The sequence below is a fragment of the Panulirus ornatus genome, chromosome 63, assembly GCF_036320965.1.
Source record: "Panulirus ornatus isolate Po-2019 chromosome 63, ASM3632096v1, whole genome shotgun sequence".
NCBI classification, from domain to species: Eukaryota; Metazoa; Arthropoda; class Malacostraca; order Decapoda; family Palinuridae; genus Panulirus; species Panulirus ornatus.
In genome coordinates this window covers 28,348,677-28,366,576 of record NC_092286.1, presented here as the reverse complement: position 1 = coordinate 28,366,576, position 17,900 = coordinate 28,348,677, and the positions used below count along the sequence as shown (strand labels likewise).

General features: G+C 46.9%; 1 protein-coding gene across 2 annotated transcripts in view; it reads left to right on the top strand.

Moving 5' to 3' along the window:
* The first annotated feature begins 7,929 nt into the window (after window positions 1-7,929).
* The window catches only part of LOC139745903 (retinoid-inducible serine carboxypeptidase-like), a 102,496-nt gene continuing 92,525 nt past the window's right edge, over window positions 7,930-17,900 (top strand). For both annotated transcript variants that reach the window (XR_011712018.1, XM_071656571.1), the window contains exon 1: window positions 7,930-8,077. Coding sequence is in view for 1 of the 2 variants with exons in the window: in XM_071656571.1 (XP_071512672.1) it covers window positions 7,996-8,077 (82 nt within the window). In the remaining variant the exon portion in view is untranslated. The remainder of the gene's footprint in view (window positions 8,078-17,900) is intronic.

Sequence of the window (17,900 nt, the reverse complement as noted above, 5' to 3'; positions counted from 1 at the left end):
ATATATGTGTGTGTGTGTGTGTGTGTGTGAGTCCACGGGGAAAATGAAACACGATAAGTTCCCAAGTGCACTTTCGTGTAATAATCACATCATGAGGGGGAGACACAAGACAGAAATAAAAGTCAGTTGCTATACAACGAAGAGACGAAGCTAGGACGCCATTTGGTGTGTGTGTGTGTGTATGTCTGTGTGTAATCAGTCTCATGAGCTGGTCACGTTCCCTCTCCCCCAGCAGGAGTGTGTGAGTCATATGAGGAACGTCTTCGTGGACCTGCTCGCCCGGAGCTGGGTGAGCGAGGTGGATGGCCTGGTGTACGCCGAAGAGCCGGACCCTCACCACAGCCATCTCCCCGACCACCACAAGGTACGTGGCTACCGTCTCACACACACACACACACACACAGTGTTGGCCATGTCTTTATCTCTGTGATGATAAGGTTAAATCAACCAATCAAAGGCCTTTCTCGTCTGCCTTGTTCCTCTGGCTCTTTGGCCTTCGCTAGGGGAAGATGTCGGCCACGTCCTCGTCTTGCTCTACGTTATGTAGCGGGGTAAGTTGGGCTTCCTAACATTCTACGTTCACGTTGATATATATATATATATGAATACATATCTCCAAGTTGCCTGCTGTTGTACTGTACTGTCTCCATCTATAGTGGTGGGTGGGGGAGGAGCCTTCTGCTGTACTGTCCTGTCTCCATCTATAGTGGTGGGTGGGGGAGGAGCCTTCTGCTGTACTGTCCTGTCTCCATCTATAGTGGTGGGTGGGGGAGGAGCCTTCTGCTGTACTGTCTCCATCTATAGTGGTGGGTGGGGAGGAGCCTTCTGCTGTACTGTCCTGTCTCCATCTATAGTGATGGGTGGGGGAGGAGCCTTCTGCTGTACTGTCCTGTCTCCATCTATAGTGGTGGGTGGGGGAGGAGCCTTCTGCTGTACTGTCTCCATATATAGTGGTGGGTGGAGGAGGAGCCTTCTGCTGTACTGTCCTGTCTCCATCTATAGTGGTGGGTGGGGAGGAGCCTTCTGTTGTACTGTCTCCATCTATAGTGGTGGGTGGGGGAGGAGCCTTCTGCTGTACTGTCTCCATCTATAGTGGTGGGTGGGGGAGGAGCCTTCTGCTGTACTGTCCTGTCTCCATCTATAGTGGTGGGTGGGGGAGGAGCCTTCTGCTGTACTGTCCTGTCTCCATCTATAGTGGTGGGTGGGGGAGGAGCCTTCTGCTGTACTGTCCTGTCTCCATCTATAGTGGTGGGTGGAGGAGGAGCCTTCTGCTGTACTGTCCTGTCTCCATCTATAGTGGTGGGTGGGGGAGGAGCCTTCTGTTGTACTGTCTCCATCTATAGTGGTGGGTGGGGGAGGAGACTTCTGCTGTACTGTCCTGTCTCCATCTATAGTGGTGGGTTGGGGAGGAGTCTTCTGGTGTACTGTCCAGTCTCCATCTATAGTGGTGGTTGGGGAGGAGCCTTCTGCTGTACTGTCTCCATCTATAGTGGTGGGTGGGGAGGAGCCTTCTGCTGTACTGTCCTGTCTCCATCTATAGTGGTGGGTGGGGGAGGAGCCTTCTGCTGTACTGTCCTGTCTCCATCTATAGTGGTGGGTGGGGAGGAGCCTTCTGCTGTACTGTCCTGTCTCCATCTATAGTGGTGGGTGGGGGAGGAGCCTTCTGCTGTACTGTCTCCATCTATAGTAGTGGGTGGGGGAGGAGCCTTCTGCTGTACTGTCTCCATCTATAGTAGTGGGTGGGGGAGGAGCCTTCTGCTGTACTGTCCTGTCTCCATCTATAGTGGTGGGTGGGGGTGGAGCCTTCTGCTGTACTGTACTGTCTCCATCTATAGTGGTGGTGGGTGGGGGAGGAGCCTTCTGTTGTACTGTCTCCATCTATAGTAGTGGGTGGGGGAGGAGCCCTCTGCTGTACTGTCCTGTCTCCATCTATAGTGGTGGGTGGGGAGGAGCCTCTGCTGTACTGTCTCCCATCTATAGTGGTGGGTGGGGGAGGAGCCTTCTGCTGTACTATCTCCATCTATAGTGGTAGGTGGGGGAGGAGCCTTCGCTGTACTGTCTCCATCTATAGTGGTGGGTGGGGGAGGAGCCTTCTGCTGTATCTGTCTCCATCTATAGTGGTGGGTGGGGAGGAGCCTTCTGCTGTACTGTCCTCCATCTATAGTGGTGGTGGGGGAGGAGCCTTCTGCTGTACTGTCTCCATCTATAGTGGTGGGTGGGGGAGGAGCCTTCTCTGCGACCTGTCTCCATCTATAGTGGTGGGTGGGGGAGGAGCCTTCTGCTGTACTGTCCTGTCTCCATCTATAGTGGTGGGTGGGGGAGGAGCCTTCTGCTGTACTGTCTCCATCTATAGTGGTGGGTGGGGGAGGAGCCTTCTGCTGTACTGTCTCCATCTATAGTGGTGGGTGGGGGAGGAGCCTTCTGCTGTACTATCTCCATCTATAGTGGTAGGTGGGGGAGGAGCCTTCTGCTGTACTGTCTCCATCTATAGTGGTGGGTGGGGGAGGAGCCTTCTGCTGTACTGTCTCCATCTATAGTGGTGGGTGGGGGAGGAGCCTTCTGCTGTACTGTCTCCATCTATAGTGGTGGGTGGGGGAGGAGCCTTCTGCTGTACTGTCTCCATCTATAGTGGTGGGTGGGGGAGGAGCCTTCTGCTGTACTGTCTCCATCTATAGTGGTGGGTGGGGGAGGAGCCTTCTGCTGTACTGTCTCCATCTATAGTGGTGGGTGGGGGAGGAGCCTTCTGCTGTACTGTCTCCATCTATAGTGGTGGGTGGGGGAGGAGCCTTCTGCTGTACTGTCTCCATCTATAGTGGTGGGTGGGGGAGGAGCCTTCTGCTGTACTGTCTCCATCTATAGTGGTGGGTGGGGAGGAGCCTTCTGCTGTACTGTCTCCATCTATAGTGGTGGGTGGGGGAGGAGCCTTCTGCTGTACTGTCCTGTCTCCATCTATAGTGGTGGGTGGGGGAGGAGCCTTCTGCTGTACTGTCCTGTCTCCATCTATAGTGGTGGGTGGGGGAGGAGCCTTCTGCTGTACTGTCTCCATCTATAGTGGTGGGTGGGGGCGGAGCCTTCTGCTGTACTGTCTCCATCTATAGTGGTGGGTGGGGGAGGAGCCTTCTGCTGTACTGTCCTGTCTCCATCTATAGTGGTGGGTGGGGGAGGAGCCTTCTGCTGTACTGTCTCCATCTATAGTGGTGGGTGGGGGAGGAGCCTTCTGCTGTACTGTCTCCATCTATAGTGGTGGGTGGGGGAGGAGCCTTCTGCTGTACTGTCCTGTCTCCATCTATAGTGGTGGGTGGGGGAGGAGCCTTCTGCTGTACTGTCCTGTCTCCATCTATAGTGGTGGGTGGGGGAGGAGCCTTCTGCTGTACTGTCCTGTCTCCATCTATAGTGGTGGGTGGGGGAGGAGCCTTCTGCTGTACTGTCTCCATATTTAGTGGTGGGTGGGGGCGGAGCCTTCTGCTGTACTGTCTCCATCTATAGTGGTGGGTGGGGGAGGAGCCTTCTGCTGTACTGTCCTGTCTCCATCTATAGTGGTGGGTGGGGGAGGAGCCTTCTGCTGTACTGTCTCCATCTATAGTGGTGGGTGGAGGAGGAGCCTTCTGCTGTACTGTCTCCATCTATAGTGGTGGGTGGGGGAGGAGCCTTCTGCTGTACTGTCCTGTCTCCATCTATAGTGGTGGGTGGGGGAGGAGCCTTCTGCTGTACTGTCCTGTCTCCATATATAGTGGTGGGTGGGGGAGGAGCCTTCTGCTGTACTGTCTCCATCTATAGTGGTGGGTGGGGGCGGAGCCTTCTGCTGTACTGTCTCCATCTATAGTGGTGGGTGGGGGAGGAGCCTTCTGCTGTACTGTCCTGTCTCCATCTATAGTGGTGGGTGGGGGAGGAGCCTTATGCTGTACTGTCTCCATCTATAGTGGTGGGTGGGGGAGGAGCCTTCTGCTGTACTGTCTCCATCTATAGTGGTGGGTGGGGGAGGAGCCTTCTGCTGTACTGTCCTGTCTCCATCTATAGTGGTGGGTGGGGGAGGAGCCTTCTGGTGTACTGTCCTGTCTCCATCTATAGTGGTGGGTGGGGGAGGAGCCTTCTGCTGTACTGTCTCCATCTATAGTGGTGGGTGGGGGAGGAGCCTTCTGCTGTACTGTCCTGTCTCCATCTATAGTGGTGGGTGGGGGAGGAGCCTTCTGCTGTACTGTCCTGTCTCCATCTATAGTGGTGGGTGGGGGTGGAGCCTTCTGCTGTACTGTCCTGTCTCCATCTATAGTGGTGGGTGGGGGAGGAGCCTTCTGCTGTACTGTCTCCATCTATAGTGGTGGGTGGGGGAGGAGCCTTCTGCTGTACTGTCTCCATCTATAGTGGTGGGTGGGGGAGGAGCCTTCTGCTGTACTGTCTCCATCTATAGTGGTGGGTGGGGGAGGAGCCTTCTGCTGTACTGTCTCCATCTATAGTGGTGGGTGGGGGAGGAGCCTTCTGCTGTACTGTCTCCATCTATAGTGGTGGGTGGGGGAGGAGCCTTCTGCTGTACTGTCTCCATCTATAGTGGTGGGTGGGGGAGGAGCCTCCCTATTCCTTTTCCTCTTCTAAATAAACCAGAAACTCAGTTGTTGTGTCACCTATGCCCCCCCCTCCCCCCCAGTGCCCGCCCCGCAGACCTTGAGTCAAAGGGGCGGTGGGGCCAGGGGGGTGGGGCTGCCCCGGAACCCATCCCCTGCCCCGTGGTGGGGCGCCCCGGTACCATGAGTCATCGGTTGTGGGGCAAGTCGTCGCCTCTGTGGCTCCAGTGATGGGGGCGGGGGGCCCCCACCCTCTGCTTCCCTCCTTCTGGGGCGACGTGAGAGGGAGGGAGCCATCCAGCCCCCGCTGCATAGAAACGTCCTCCCTTCGTCTGTCCCAGCCCGCCCAGGACCTGGCTATCCCTTCACCCAGTCCCCTCCCGGTCCCATGCTAGGCAGGGTCTGCTGAGTCTGTCCCTCCCTCCCTACAACCCACCACTTGGCCCCATGCTAGGCAGGGTCTGCTGAGTCTGTCCCTCCCTCCCTACAACCCACCACTTGGCCCCATGCTAGGCAGGGTCTGCTGAGTCTGTCCCTCCCTCCCTACAACCCACCACTTGGCCCCATGCTAGGCAGGGTCTGCTGAGTCTGTCCCTCCCCCCCTACAACCCACCACTTGGCCCCATGCTAGGCAGGGCCTGCTGAGTCTGTCCCTCCCTCCCTACAACCCACCACTTGGCCCCATGCTAGGCAGGGTCTGCTATTCCATTCTCAAACCATCCAGTGAACCCCTTACACCCCGAGCCGAAGATGGTTACACTGTGTGGCGCAACGTCTCTCTCTCTCTCTCTCTCTCTCTCTCTCTCTCTCTCTCTCTCTCTCTCTCTCTCTCTCTCTCTCTCTCTCTCTCAGCGCCCCCCCCCCCTTCAGCTTCCGTCTGCCAGGTCATGGAGCGACCTGGGCCCACCCAACCCCTGGTCGCTAACGTCTTCAGATCAGTTTCAAATCAGTCGCTCAGTCGACAAGGGATGTATATATGTATATATATATATATATATATATATTGTTTATTTTATTTTTTTATTTATTTTATTTTGCTTTGTCGCTGTCTCCTGCGTTAGCGAGGTAGCGCAAGTAAACAGACGAAAGAATGGCCCAACCCACTCAAAGGAAGTTCTCAAAATTCCTTGGTTAGACTGGTGGAGTAGCCAGTCATTTTCAGCGATCTTGTGGTTTGTATGTTTGTATGAAGGTGCGCTTTCTCTAATTACTTTGTTCGTATTCATATATCCCTCCGCGTTGTACACTTAGGTTCGGTAAAATGCTATCTGCTGACTGTGTGCGCCTGTTGGGAAATGAACGGTGTAGACCCCGTTGCTCACCAGCGTGAGACGAAGGGTATTCGATTACATAGGATTCGAATAGTTATTTCCTATTTTAGCCAGGCCCATAGCCTAGTGGTTAGCATTTCCGCCTGTGGCACAGGGGTCCCGGGTTCGATCCTGGCTGTTGGAGGTTTGTATGTTCTATGAAGGTGCGCGTTCCTATGCACTTTGCTCGTGTATATATATATATATATATATATACATTATTACATGACAGCTAGAGACTGAATGTGAACGAATGTGGCCTTTGTTGTCTTTTCCTAGCGTTACCTCGCACACATGAGTGGAGAGGGGGGTTGTCATTTTATGCGTGGCGAGGTGGCGATGGGAATGAATAAAGGCATACAATATGAATTATGTACATATATATATATATATATATATATATATATATATATATATATATATATATATATATATATATATATATATACACACGTTGAGATGTATAGGTATGTATGTTTGCGTGTGTGGACGTGTATGTATATACATGTGTATGTGGGTGGGTTGGGCCATTCTTTCGTCTGTTTCCTTGCGCTACCTCGCTAACGCGGGAGACAGCGACAAAGTAAAATGAGATGTTTGAGGACAATGTGTGGTGTGAGGTGGTTTGATCGAGTAAGTAACGTAAGGGTAAGAGAGATGTGTGGAAATAAAAAGAGCGTGGTTGAGAGAGCAGAAGAGGGTGTTTTGAAATGGTTTGGGCACATGGAGAGAATGAGTGAGGAGAGATTGACCAAGAGGATATATGTGTCGGAGGTGGAGGGAACGAGGAGAAGAGGGAGACCAAATTGGAGGTGGAAAGATGGAGTGAAAAAGATTTTGTGTGATCGGGGCCTGAACATGCAGGAGGGTGAAAGGAGGGCAAGGAATAGAGTGAATTGGAGTCATGTGGTATACAGGGGTTGACGTGCTGTCAGTGGATTGAATCAAGGCATGTGAAGCGTCTGGGGTAAACCATGGAAAGCTGTGTAGGTATGTATATTTGCGTGTGTGGACGTGTGTATGTACATGTGTATGGGGGAGGGGGGGGTTGGGCCATTTCTTTCGTCTGTTTCCTTGCGCTACCTCACAAACGCGGGAGACAGCGACAAAGTATAAAAAAAAAAAAAAAAAAAAAATATATATATATATATATATATTCCAACTTGCTGCCTTCATCCATTTTCGTCGCCACACACACACATGTATATAATGTTTCGTGGAACATGTAGTTACACATGGGTATGAGTCATGCATCAGTTCTCATAATTCAAAATCAAACGGATGTTCCCCCAAAAAATGTTCCATTTTGGGAGTTGGGACCGGAGAGGACGCGTTCATGTTGCAAGTTAAAAAGAAAGAATTATCCATAATTTGGCTTGCGCTATCCAGCAGTTCTGTCGACCTGCCAATATTGGTAGAAAAATTGGCACCACGAAACTGTGACATTCACTGAGCTATGTCAAAATCGCATGTTTTTTGTTTTTTTAAATAGACTTATAAATATTGAATTACTGTGATGAAGTACGTCAAAATTGTATGTTTTTTTTTCTTAAATAGAGCGATGAATAGTGACCCACTGCTGTGGTATGTGGCCAGGTTGGAGGGCCCATGTTAGTAGGAAAGAAGAAGAATACGAATGACGGTGAGACATTGCACCACGCATGACGTAATACACCCGTGCTTGTGTGTGTCTGTCTCTATGAGGTTCATTGGCTTATCGCTATCTTGCCTCCCACCGGCATGGCCTCCCAACGCAGGTTATCCCACTTGAAGGTGACCATGCGAAAGTCAGCTGCCATGCAACACGCAGGCGGGCGACCCGCCCGTACCGTTGTGACACGCTGCACGAAACATTATGAGATCTCGTGATACCACCTCCGTCATAACCAGGCCTTTCAGGCCCTGGTGAAGGCACCGGACCTCCCCCACACCCCAACAACCCTGGGGTAATGCAGGGGTGCTCCACTCCCCCTGTGAGAAAGGCGATCCAAGGCGTTTTTTCCGTTGTATTGGCGTTGGAATAATGGAAGAGGGATAATGGTAGGTGGCATCTAAGGGGAGGAAGGAGCGTGCGGGAGTGCGCGGTGTGAGCGAGGCTGGCGGGGCGAGGTGGTCCGCAGTTTGTTTACATGGGTGAGCGCGGCAACATGGCCAGGTCGGCTCTCCTCCCCTTCCTTGTTCTGGCATTTACGACCTTCTGCGGCATCAGTGGTACGTGAACGACATACGTGCATGTAGTTTAGCTTCCCCTTCCCCACTGGGGGCCTGGGACCGTGGGGAATTAAACCGGGAAATTCGGTTCCGACGCCATTCAAGGACGGAGCGAGGATCAGCTGGTTCTGTGTAGCTACATGGCGGCGCCAGGAACTGTGTTTCCTTGTCTTTAATTAGCCCACCGGTGGTGCAAGGTCATGCCAATTGACCGAAGTGACACCCGGCGACCATTCCCGGTCAACGAGGTGTGTGTCACACCTCCATAGACCCGAGGGTAACGCTTGGACATCACCAAAGTTGTGGGCGAGCGGGTGTTACATAACCTGTCGCCAGCAGGAGGAGCGGAGGGCGGGGTACAGCGCGCTCCACCCTGACGTAGGGAAGCGGACTGGCATGACCAAGGCCTTCACTTGAGGCTAACGAGAGTGAATATAAACATTGATCTCATGGCCATATGGGGAGATATATATAAATGGCCGATAAGGTTAATGTATATATATACATGCTAGATGATCGGGGGATAGTACACGCTTCAGCCGTCCATGGTCGAATGTTCGGAGGGGGGTTGTAGAATGGTCGGGGGGTGTAGAATGGTCGGGGGGGTTGTAGAATGGTCGTGGGGGGTTGTAGAATGGTTGGGGGGTTGTAGAATGATCGGGGGGTTGTAGAATGGTCGTGGGGGGTTGTAGAATGGTTGGGGGTTGTAGAATGGTCGGGGGGTTGTAGAATGGTCGTGGGGGGTTGTAGAATGGTTGGGGGGTTGTAGAATGGTCGGGGGGTTGTAGAATGGTCGTGGGGGGTTATAGAATGGTCGGGTGGGTTGGAGAATGGTCGGGGGGGTTGTAGAATGGTGGACGTATTTGAATGACCAAATCTATGATGTGGCACGAGTACAAACTTGAGGGTTAGCAGATGAAATGACACGTAGGAATGTCTTTACGTAGGAATGTCTTAACGTGGGAATGTCTTAACGTAGGAATGTCTTTACGTAGGAATGTCTTAACGTAGGAATGTCTTAACGTAGGAATGTCTTAACGAGCGATTCTAACTCGGTTGTAGTGAGATGCCGTGAGACCAGAGACGAGAGATCATAGCAACAACAAGTGGATAATGATGGCTTAGTGAGACCCCGCTGGCAGATCTTTGACTTATTTCCTTTAGCTTGTGGTTCATATATGTAGGTCAAGGGAATTGGAGGTCAGGTCAGGGTTTAATGTAGTTCGTTTCTCACCTCCCCCAAACCCACCGGTATTTTTTTTGGCCATTATCCGTGGCCCGATGACCCATGTGGTCTACACACTGGAAGCAGTGACCTCCAGCTGGAGCGCGGAGGGCAGGGTCAATATGTGGCGGATGGGAAGTTAGCGTCGAACAATCGATAACCAGCAGTTGAACCTAAATATGGCAGTTAGACCACACCAGAAATGGCCCCACCACCATTGGGGACCATGATGGATGAGGTGGTCCGTCTCATGGTCCGTCTACGTTAATGGTGACGCCTAGGTTATTTTTTTTTTTACAAGTTGCTCCCTCAACTTAGGCCATTAGAACCTTCGTCTGTACGAGTCAGTGTGACCCTAATAGCTTAATGGCTCTGCTTCAGTAGTTATAGGTCATTGTAGACGACTACCCCCCCCCCCCCATCACAGAATGAATACCCCCTCGTTGAACTACATGGCCAACTCGTTGAACTACATGGCCACTCGTTGAACTACATGGCCAACTCGTTGAACAACACACGAAGACCCCAAACATCTGTCTCCTCTCAAGAATTCTAAATGGAAATTGAGTCGTAATTGCCACAATGGATGGAGTGGGTTTAACTACCTTGTTTGTGTTTGTGTGTTTACCCCTTTGGCTAATTTGCATGCCTTACTGCTGTTAAGGAATAGAAAAACAAGTGACAGTATTTAAGTAATCGTGTGTGTGTGTGTTGCATCCGCCAATGTCTTAAGTGTATAGATTGCTTTAAGTAGTAGTAGTAGTAGTTGTAGTAGTAGTAGAAAGTAGATAGTAGCTTCATGGCATGAACCAAATGACTTCCCATCTGTTGCGATGGCTTACGAATTTGCATTGGAAGGCGCACTGTGCGCAATACAGGGAGTTTGTGAACCAAGTCTGCGCATTTGTGTTGCGCCTTCGTCCACCCCCAGTGTGTGTTTAATGACCAAGTATTGTATAGTTCACGCTCGTATTGTGGGGTCTGACTACCAGCCCTTCAGTGAAGGGGGCTACGGTGTCCGTGAGGGGGGCTACGGTGTCCGTGAGGGGGGCTACGGTGTCCGTGAGGGGGGCTACGGTGTGTCCGTGTGTGTGTGTGTGTGTGTGAGACGCTGCTCACGTGCAGTGCGCGTGTGTGTGAGTGTGTGTGTGGGTCAAGTGGAGGGGCGTGTGTGTGTGTGTGTGTGTGAGGTGAGTTGGCTCACACAATGAGTCGTGGTGTGAGGAAGAGCCACGTGGTTCGGCCGCCGCCTTGGCCGGACTCAGTAACCTGTTGCTAGAGGCCTTCTGCATCAGACACACACACACACACACACACACACACACACACACACACACACACACACACACCGTCAACACTTCTCCGTGCTTGCTCGCTGGAGGAGGGCGAATGGAATTTCCGTGTTGGCATTGGATTTATATAATACCTTCCCTTATTATGTGCTGAATGTATATATATATATATATATATATATATATATATATATATATATATATATTGGGAAAAGATCACAATTGAGTGCGTAATTAAGTACATTTCTCTACGGGTCCGCTACGAAATGGAACGCGTGAGGATCCCAAGTGCACTTTCGTGTAATAATCACATCATCGGGGGAGATATAGTGATATATTCTTTTTTTTTTCTTCGTTATCGGGTGTAGTGCTGTCTGTATTTCCTATCTGATAGGTCGGCATTGCACACCCGAACAATGATGCTAGTGTGGCCATTACTATTGTCACATGAGAATGGGTTCGGTGGATGACGTCAAGGGATGATAATGTGAATTACCCTATGTTCTGATGCACATGGAAATGTATTTGTGAATGCGTCTGGCGCGCTCATTTAACTTTGATATATATATATATATATATATATATATATATATATATATATATATATATATATATATATATATATATAGGGGGCCAAGTGAGGATATTCCCTCAAAGGCCCAGTCCTCTGTTCTTAACGCTACCTCGCTAATGCGGGAAATGGCGAATAGTATGAAAGAAAAGAAAGATATATATATATATATATATATATATATATATATATATATATATATATATATATATATATATATAATATGAACTCAGAGAAATAGGTCTGTTTTAGATCATTGATGTTTATTGATCACTTCGTAAATGAACCAGATTTTTAAAATGTGTATTATGACGCAAATGAGCCAGATTTATATTGTGTTATTAAGACGCAAATGAGCCAGATTTATATTGTCTTATTAAGACGTAAATGAGCCAGATTTTTAAATTGTGTAATTAAGACGTGAGTGAACCAGATATATATTGTTGTGACGTGAATGAGCCAGATTTATATATTGCGTTATGACGCAAGTGAGCCAGATTTATATATTGTGTTATGACGCGAGTGAGACAGATTTATATGTTGTGTTGTGACGTGAGTGAGCCAGATTTATATATTGTGTTATGACGTGAGTGAGCCAGATTTATATATTATGACGTGAGTGAGCCAGATTTATATATTGTGCTATGACGTGAGTGAGCCAGATTTATATATTGTGCTATGACGTGAGTGAGCCAGATTTATATATTGTCATATGACGCGAGTGAGACAGATTTATATATTGTGTTATGACGTGAGTGAGCCAGATTTATATATTGTGCTGTGACGTGAGTGAGCCAGATTTATGTATTGTGTTATGACGCGAGTGAGACAGATTTATATGTTATGACGTGAGTGAGCCAGATTTATATATTGTGCTATGACGTGAGTGAGCCAGATTTATATATTGTGTTATGACGCGAGTGAGCCAGATTTGTATGTTGTGTTATGACGTGAGTGAGCCAGATTTATATATTGTGTTATGACGTGAGTGAGCCAGATGTATATATTATGACGTGAGTGAGCCAGAGATTTATATATTCTGTTATGACGTGAGTGAGCCAGTTTTATATATTGTGTTATGACGTGAGTGAGCCAGATTTACATAGTAGTATGACGTAAGTGAGCCAGATTTACATAGTATTATGAGGTAAGTGAGCCAGATTTATATATTGTGTAATGATGAGTGTTGACATTGCTCAGCCAAACCTGAATTCTTCCATTCCCCAGTGTAGTAACAAGTTACCGCTCGTTATGCCCCGTCCGGAGACCTCGCCCCGCGGGGCCACCATGCCCCCGGACGCCCGCTGGTCCCTCGCCACGGCCTGGGGCTCCAGCCGCAGGAGGAGGAGGAGGGCGGCGGCGGCCCCCCCTCGCGCCGCCTGCGGCACCACCACTACCACGCCCCCTCCGTCGCCGCCTGCCGCATGCGTCAGGCACAAGTGGTGGTGTAATAGCTGCAGGAGGCCGCGGGAGGAGTGCGAGTGTCTGTGCGTCATCTCGTAAAGGAAAAATAAAGAACCCGCCATTATCGCTGCGCAGGCGCATGCGCGCACGCCCGGCTCTCGCGCCTGCGCACGGAGGAGGGGCGCGCAGGGCGCGGGCATGGGAAAGACCACATGAAACCACGTGGACGAGCCACGTGGTCTTTGAAGATGACACGGAGGGCGTGGAGAGAGAGAGAGAGAGAGACCCCCGCGCCCCCGGAGTGGAAGGCGTGGAAGGGGATGGTAATAAATACATCATTGTACATTCATCTTGCGCTGTTGGGAATGTGTTTCGAATTGCGCAGATGCGCGAAGAAGTGCGCCTGTGTGGGTCCCCACTTGCCACTGGATTCAACCCGAATGAAATGTGGATAATTTATATATAGATGTGGAATTACGCTTCTGTATGGCAGTGCAACGAACAAAACTGATTCATTTTGTTTTTTATTTACGACGGTTTGCTGTGAACGTAGACCTAGGAGATGCGTGGAGATGCTGCGCAAATGCGCCAGAACAGAAAAAAAACCAAGAAATGTTTGTACTTTGACTGGACCATTGTGATGTGGAAGGTTGAGCAGGGTTGGGAAGTGTGTTTAGCAAGGAGCACGAAGCCAACCCTTACAAAGACAGAACGCATATATATATATATATATATATATATATATATATATATATATATATATATATATATATTGGGAAGGAGCACAATTTTGCGCGTGATCTAGATATTCCTATGAGTCCAGGGGGGAATGAAACACGATAAGTTCCCAAGTGCACTTTCGTGTCATAATCACACTATCAGGGGAGACACATAAGTCAGTTGATATACATCGAAGAGACGAAGCTTGGACAATGGCATGTTTACCAAATGGCGTCCTAGCTTGGCCTCTTCGATGTATATCAACTGACTTATATTTCTCTCTTGTGTCTCTCCTGATGATGTGATTATTACACGAAAGTGCACTTGGGAGCTTATCATGTTTCATTTTCCCCGTGGCCTCATAGGAATATATATATATATATATATATATATATATATATATATATATATATATATATATATATATATATATATATATATATATATATAATATATATGTATATCCTGCCATTGTATAAAGGAAGGTAAAACTTGGGAATGCCCTGTATAGCCATTGTACACCCAGGAGAACTAAGTGATATCATAATCAGTATTTCGTAGATGTATGATTGAAAGGGAACAGACAAAGAAATAAGGATAAATCAAACTTAATGATTTTTGTTGTGATGTATTGGGACGAGCTGCGCACGAGTGTGGTTCGCGTCTAAGAGTCCAATTACGCTCATGCAGGTTTGGATGAGTGTTTTTTTATACACTCACTCTCAACACCACCCCCTCTCCCATATATGTATATATATATATTTACTTATATATTGCTCAATATAGAATATTTATTATTTTTCGGGGGGTCAATATCTACATTGTTAATTGTAGAGATGTGATGGCATTTATTTTATAATTCTACTCTCGAACCGTTGCTTGCTTCATAGTGTTTCTTGAGTATATATGTGTGTGAAAGAAAATGTATATATATATGTGTGTGGCTGCGCCAGGATTGGAGTTAGGTCACTACTGTAATGTACCAACGATTGTTAGGGTCCAATCGTGTGTGCCACAGTGTTGTTAGCGATAATATATATGCAGTATTAGAAAAAGTTGACCTATAGCGAAGCTGTGTGTGTGTGTGTAGATATATATATATATATATATATATATATATATATATATATATATATATATATATATATATATATATATAGACGTCTCTTCGTTGTATATCAACTGACTTATATCTCTGTCTTGTATCTCCCCCTGATGATGTGATTATTACACGAAAGTGCACTTGGGAACTTAACGTGTTTCATTTCCCCGTGGACTCATAGGAATATTATATATATATATATATATATATATATATATATATATATATATATATATATAAAGAATGAATTGTTGGAGTAAAGTGGTTGTATGAAATAGACCTGCGCAGATTCTCGGAATGAATTGGTTGTGTGAAGTAGATCTGCGCAGATTGTGGGAGTAAACTGGTTGTGTGACGTAGATCTGCGCGGAGAAGTGGTCCATATGTAGCTATGCACACATGGAGATGTGATCTATATGTAACTGTGCACACATGGAGAAGCGGTCCATATGTAAGTGTGCACACATGGAGATGTGATCCATATGTAACTGTGCACACATGGAGATGTGATCCATATGTAACTGTGCACACATGGAGATGTGATCCATATGTAAGTGTGCACACATGGAGATGTGATCCATATGTAACTGTGCACACATGGAGATGTGATCCATATGTAACTGTGCACACATGGAGATGTGATCCATATGTAACTGTGCACACATGGAGATGTGATCCATATGTAAGTGTGCACACATGGAGATGTGATCCATTTGTAACTGTGCACACATGGAGATGTGATCCATATGTAACTGTGCACACATGGAGATGTGATCCATATGTAAGTGTGCACACATGGAGATGTGATCCATTTGTAACTGTGCACACATGGAGATGTGATCCATATGTAACTGTGCACACATGGAGATGTGATCCATATGTAAGTGTGCACACATGGAGATGTGATCCATTTGTAACTGTGCACACATGGAGATGTGATCCATATGTAACTGTGCACACATGGAGATGTGATCCATATGTAAGTGTGCACACGTGGAGATGTGAATCATATGTAACTGTGCACACATGGAGAAGTGGTCCATATGTAACTATATACACACTGATATGTGATCCATATGTAACTACACACACGGGGATGTGGTCCATATGTAAGTGTGCACACATGGAGATGTAATCTATATGTGATTGTGCACACATTGATATGTGATCTATATGTAACTCACACATGGTCTTCGGCATTGTGATACATATATTCTTGTATAGGATTTTACTCTCACGAGTCTATGTACTTTGAGAGATGCAGTGAGTCCAGTGTGAGAGGTGCTCACAAAAGGTTTTCTATCACATGTGTGGGTTGTCGTCTTTTTATCATAATCTCCCATATTGTCTTTCAGATTTCAAGAGTTGGACTTCTATTTTATGTACTGTATATATGATGACTTTTGATTAAATAGGAAGTGGATGTAATTCTTATTTCCCCCCTCAAAGAGAAATGGTGGCGTGGCAAACCACTTGAATTGGGACAGAGTTCGGAGTATATAGATGTATATATATATTTTTTCATTATACATTGTCGCTGTCTCCCGCGTTAGCGAGGTAGCGTAAGGAAACAGACGAAAGAATATGGCCCAACCCGCCCACATACACATGTATATACATACACGTCCACACACTCAAATGTACATACCTATACATCTCAATGTATACATATATATACACACACTGTCTGCCTTTATTCATTCCCATCGCCACCTCGCCACACATGGAATAACAACCCTCTCCCCCCTCATGTGTGCGAGGTAGCGCTAGGAAAAGACAACAAAGGCCACATTCGTTCACACTCAGTCTCTAGCTGTCATGTAATAATGCCCGAAACCACAGCTCCCTTTCCACATCCAGGCCCCACACAACTTTCCATGGTTTACCCCAGACGCTTCACATGCCCTGGTTCAATCCATTGACAGCACGTCGACCCCGGTATACCACATCGTTCCAATTCACTCTATTCCTTGCATTCCTTTCACCCTCCTGCGTGTTCAGGCCCCGATCACTCAAAATTTTTTTCACTCCATCTTTCCACCTCCAATTTGGTCTCCCACTTCTCGTTCCCTCCACCTCTGACACACACACACACACACACACACACACACATATATATATATATATATATATATATATATATATATATATATATATATATATATATATATATATATATACTTTGCAATGTATAGGTATGTATACGTGCGTGTGTGGGTGTTTACGTATATACATGTGTGTGTGGGTGGGTTAGGCCACTCCTCGTCTGTTTCCTAGCGCTACCTCGCTGTCGCGGGAGGCGACGATTGAGTCTAATAATGGAAAAAAAAGAAAAAAAAAAAATATATATATATATATATATATATATATATATATATATATATATATATATTTTTGACAAGCACATATTTACCAAATGACGTCGTAGCTTCGTCTCTTCGATGTATATCAACTGACTGTTATATTTCTCTCTTGTGTCTCCCCTGATGATGATGATGTGATTATTACACGAAAGTGCACTTGGGAACTTTTCGTGTTTCATTTTCCCCGTGGACTCATAGGAATATATATATATATATATATATATATATATATATATATATATATATATATATATATATATATATATATATATATGTTTACCCGGAAATGTTACTTTCCAATGCCGTGTGTGTGTGTGTGTGTGTGGGGGGAGGGGGAGGTGATGTGTACGTGGCCTTCGTTAATAATAACTTGTTATTGATAACATAAATGTTAATCTCCCTGGAAGAGATGATAACCAATCAGGTGCTTTCATCTTGTAAGATAACCAATCAGGTGCTTCCTTCTTGTAAGATAACCAATCAGGTGCTTCCTTCTTGTAAGATAACCAATCAGGTGCTTCCTTCTTGTAAGATAACCAATCAGGTGCTTCCTTCTTGTAAGATAACCAATCAGGTGCTTCCTTCTTGTAAGATAACCAACAGGTGCTCCTTCTTGTAAGATAACCAATCAGGTGCTTCCTTCTTGTAAGGTAACCAATCAGGTGCTTCCTTCTTGTAAGATAACCAATCAGGTGCTTCCTTCTTGTAAGATAACCAATCAGGTGCTTCCTTCTTGTAAGGTAACCAATCAGGTGCTTCCTTCTTGTAAGATAACCATCAGGTGCTTCCTTCTTGTAAGATAACCAATCAGGTGCTTCCTTCTTGTAAGATAACCAATCAGGTGCTTCCTTCTTGTAAGATAACCAATCAGGTGCTTCCTTCTTGTAAGATAACCAATCAGGTGCTTCCTTCTTGTAAGATAACCAATTCAGGTGGCTTCCTTCTTTGTAAGATAACCAATCAGGTGCTTCCTTCTTGTAAGATAACCAATCAGGTGCTTCCTTCTTGTAAGATAACCAATCAGGTGCTTCCTTCTTGTAAGATAACCAATCAGGTGCTTCCTTCTTGTAAGATAACCAATCAGGTGCTTCCTTCTTGTAAGATAACCAATCAGGTGCTTCCTTCTTGTAAGATAACCAATCAGGT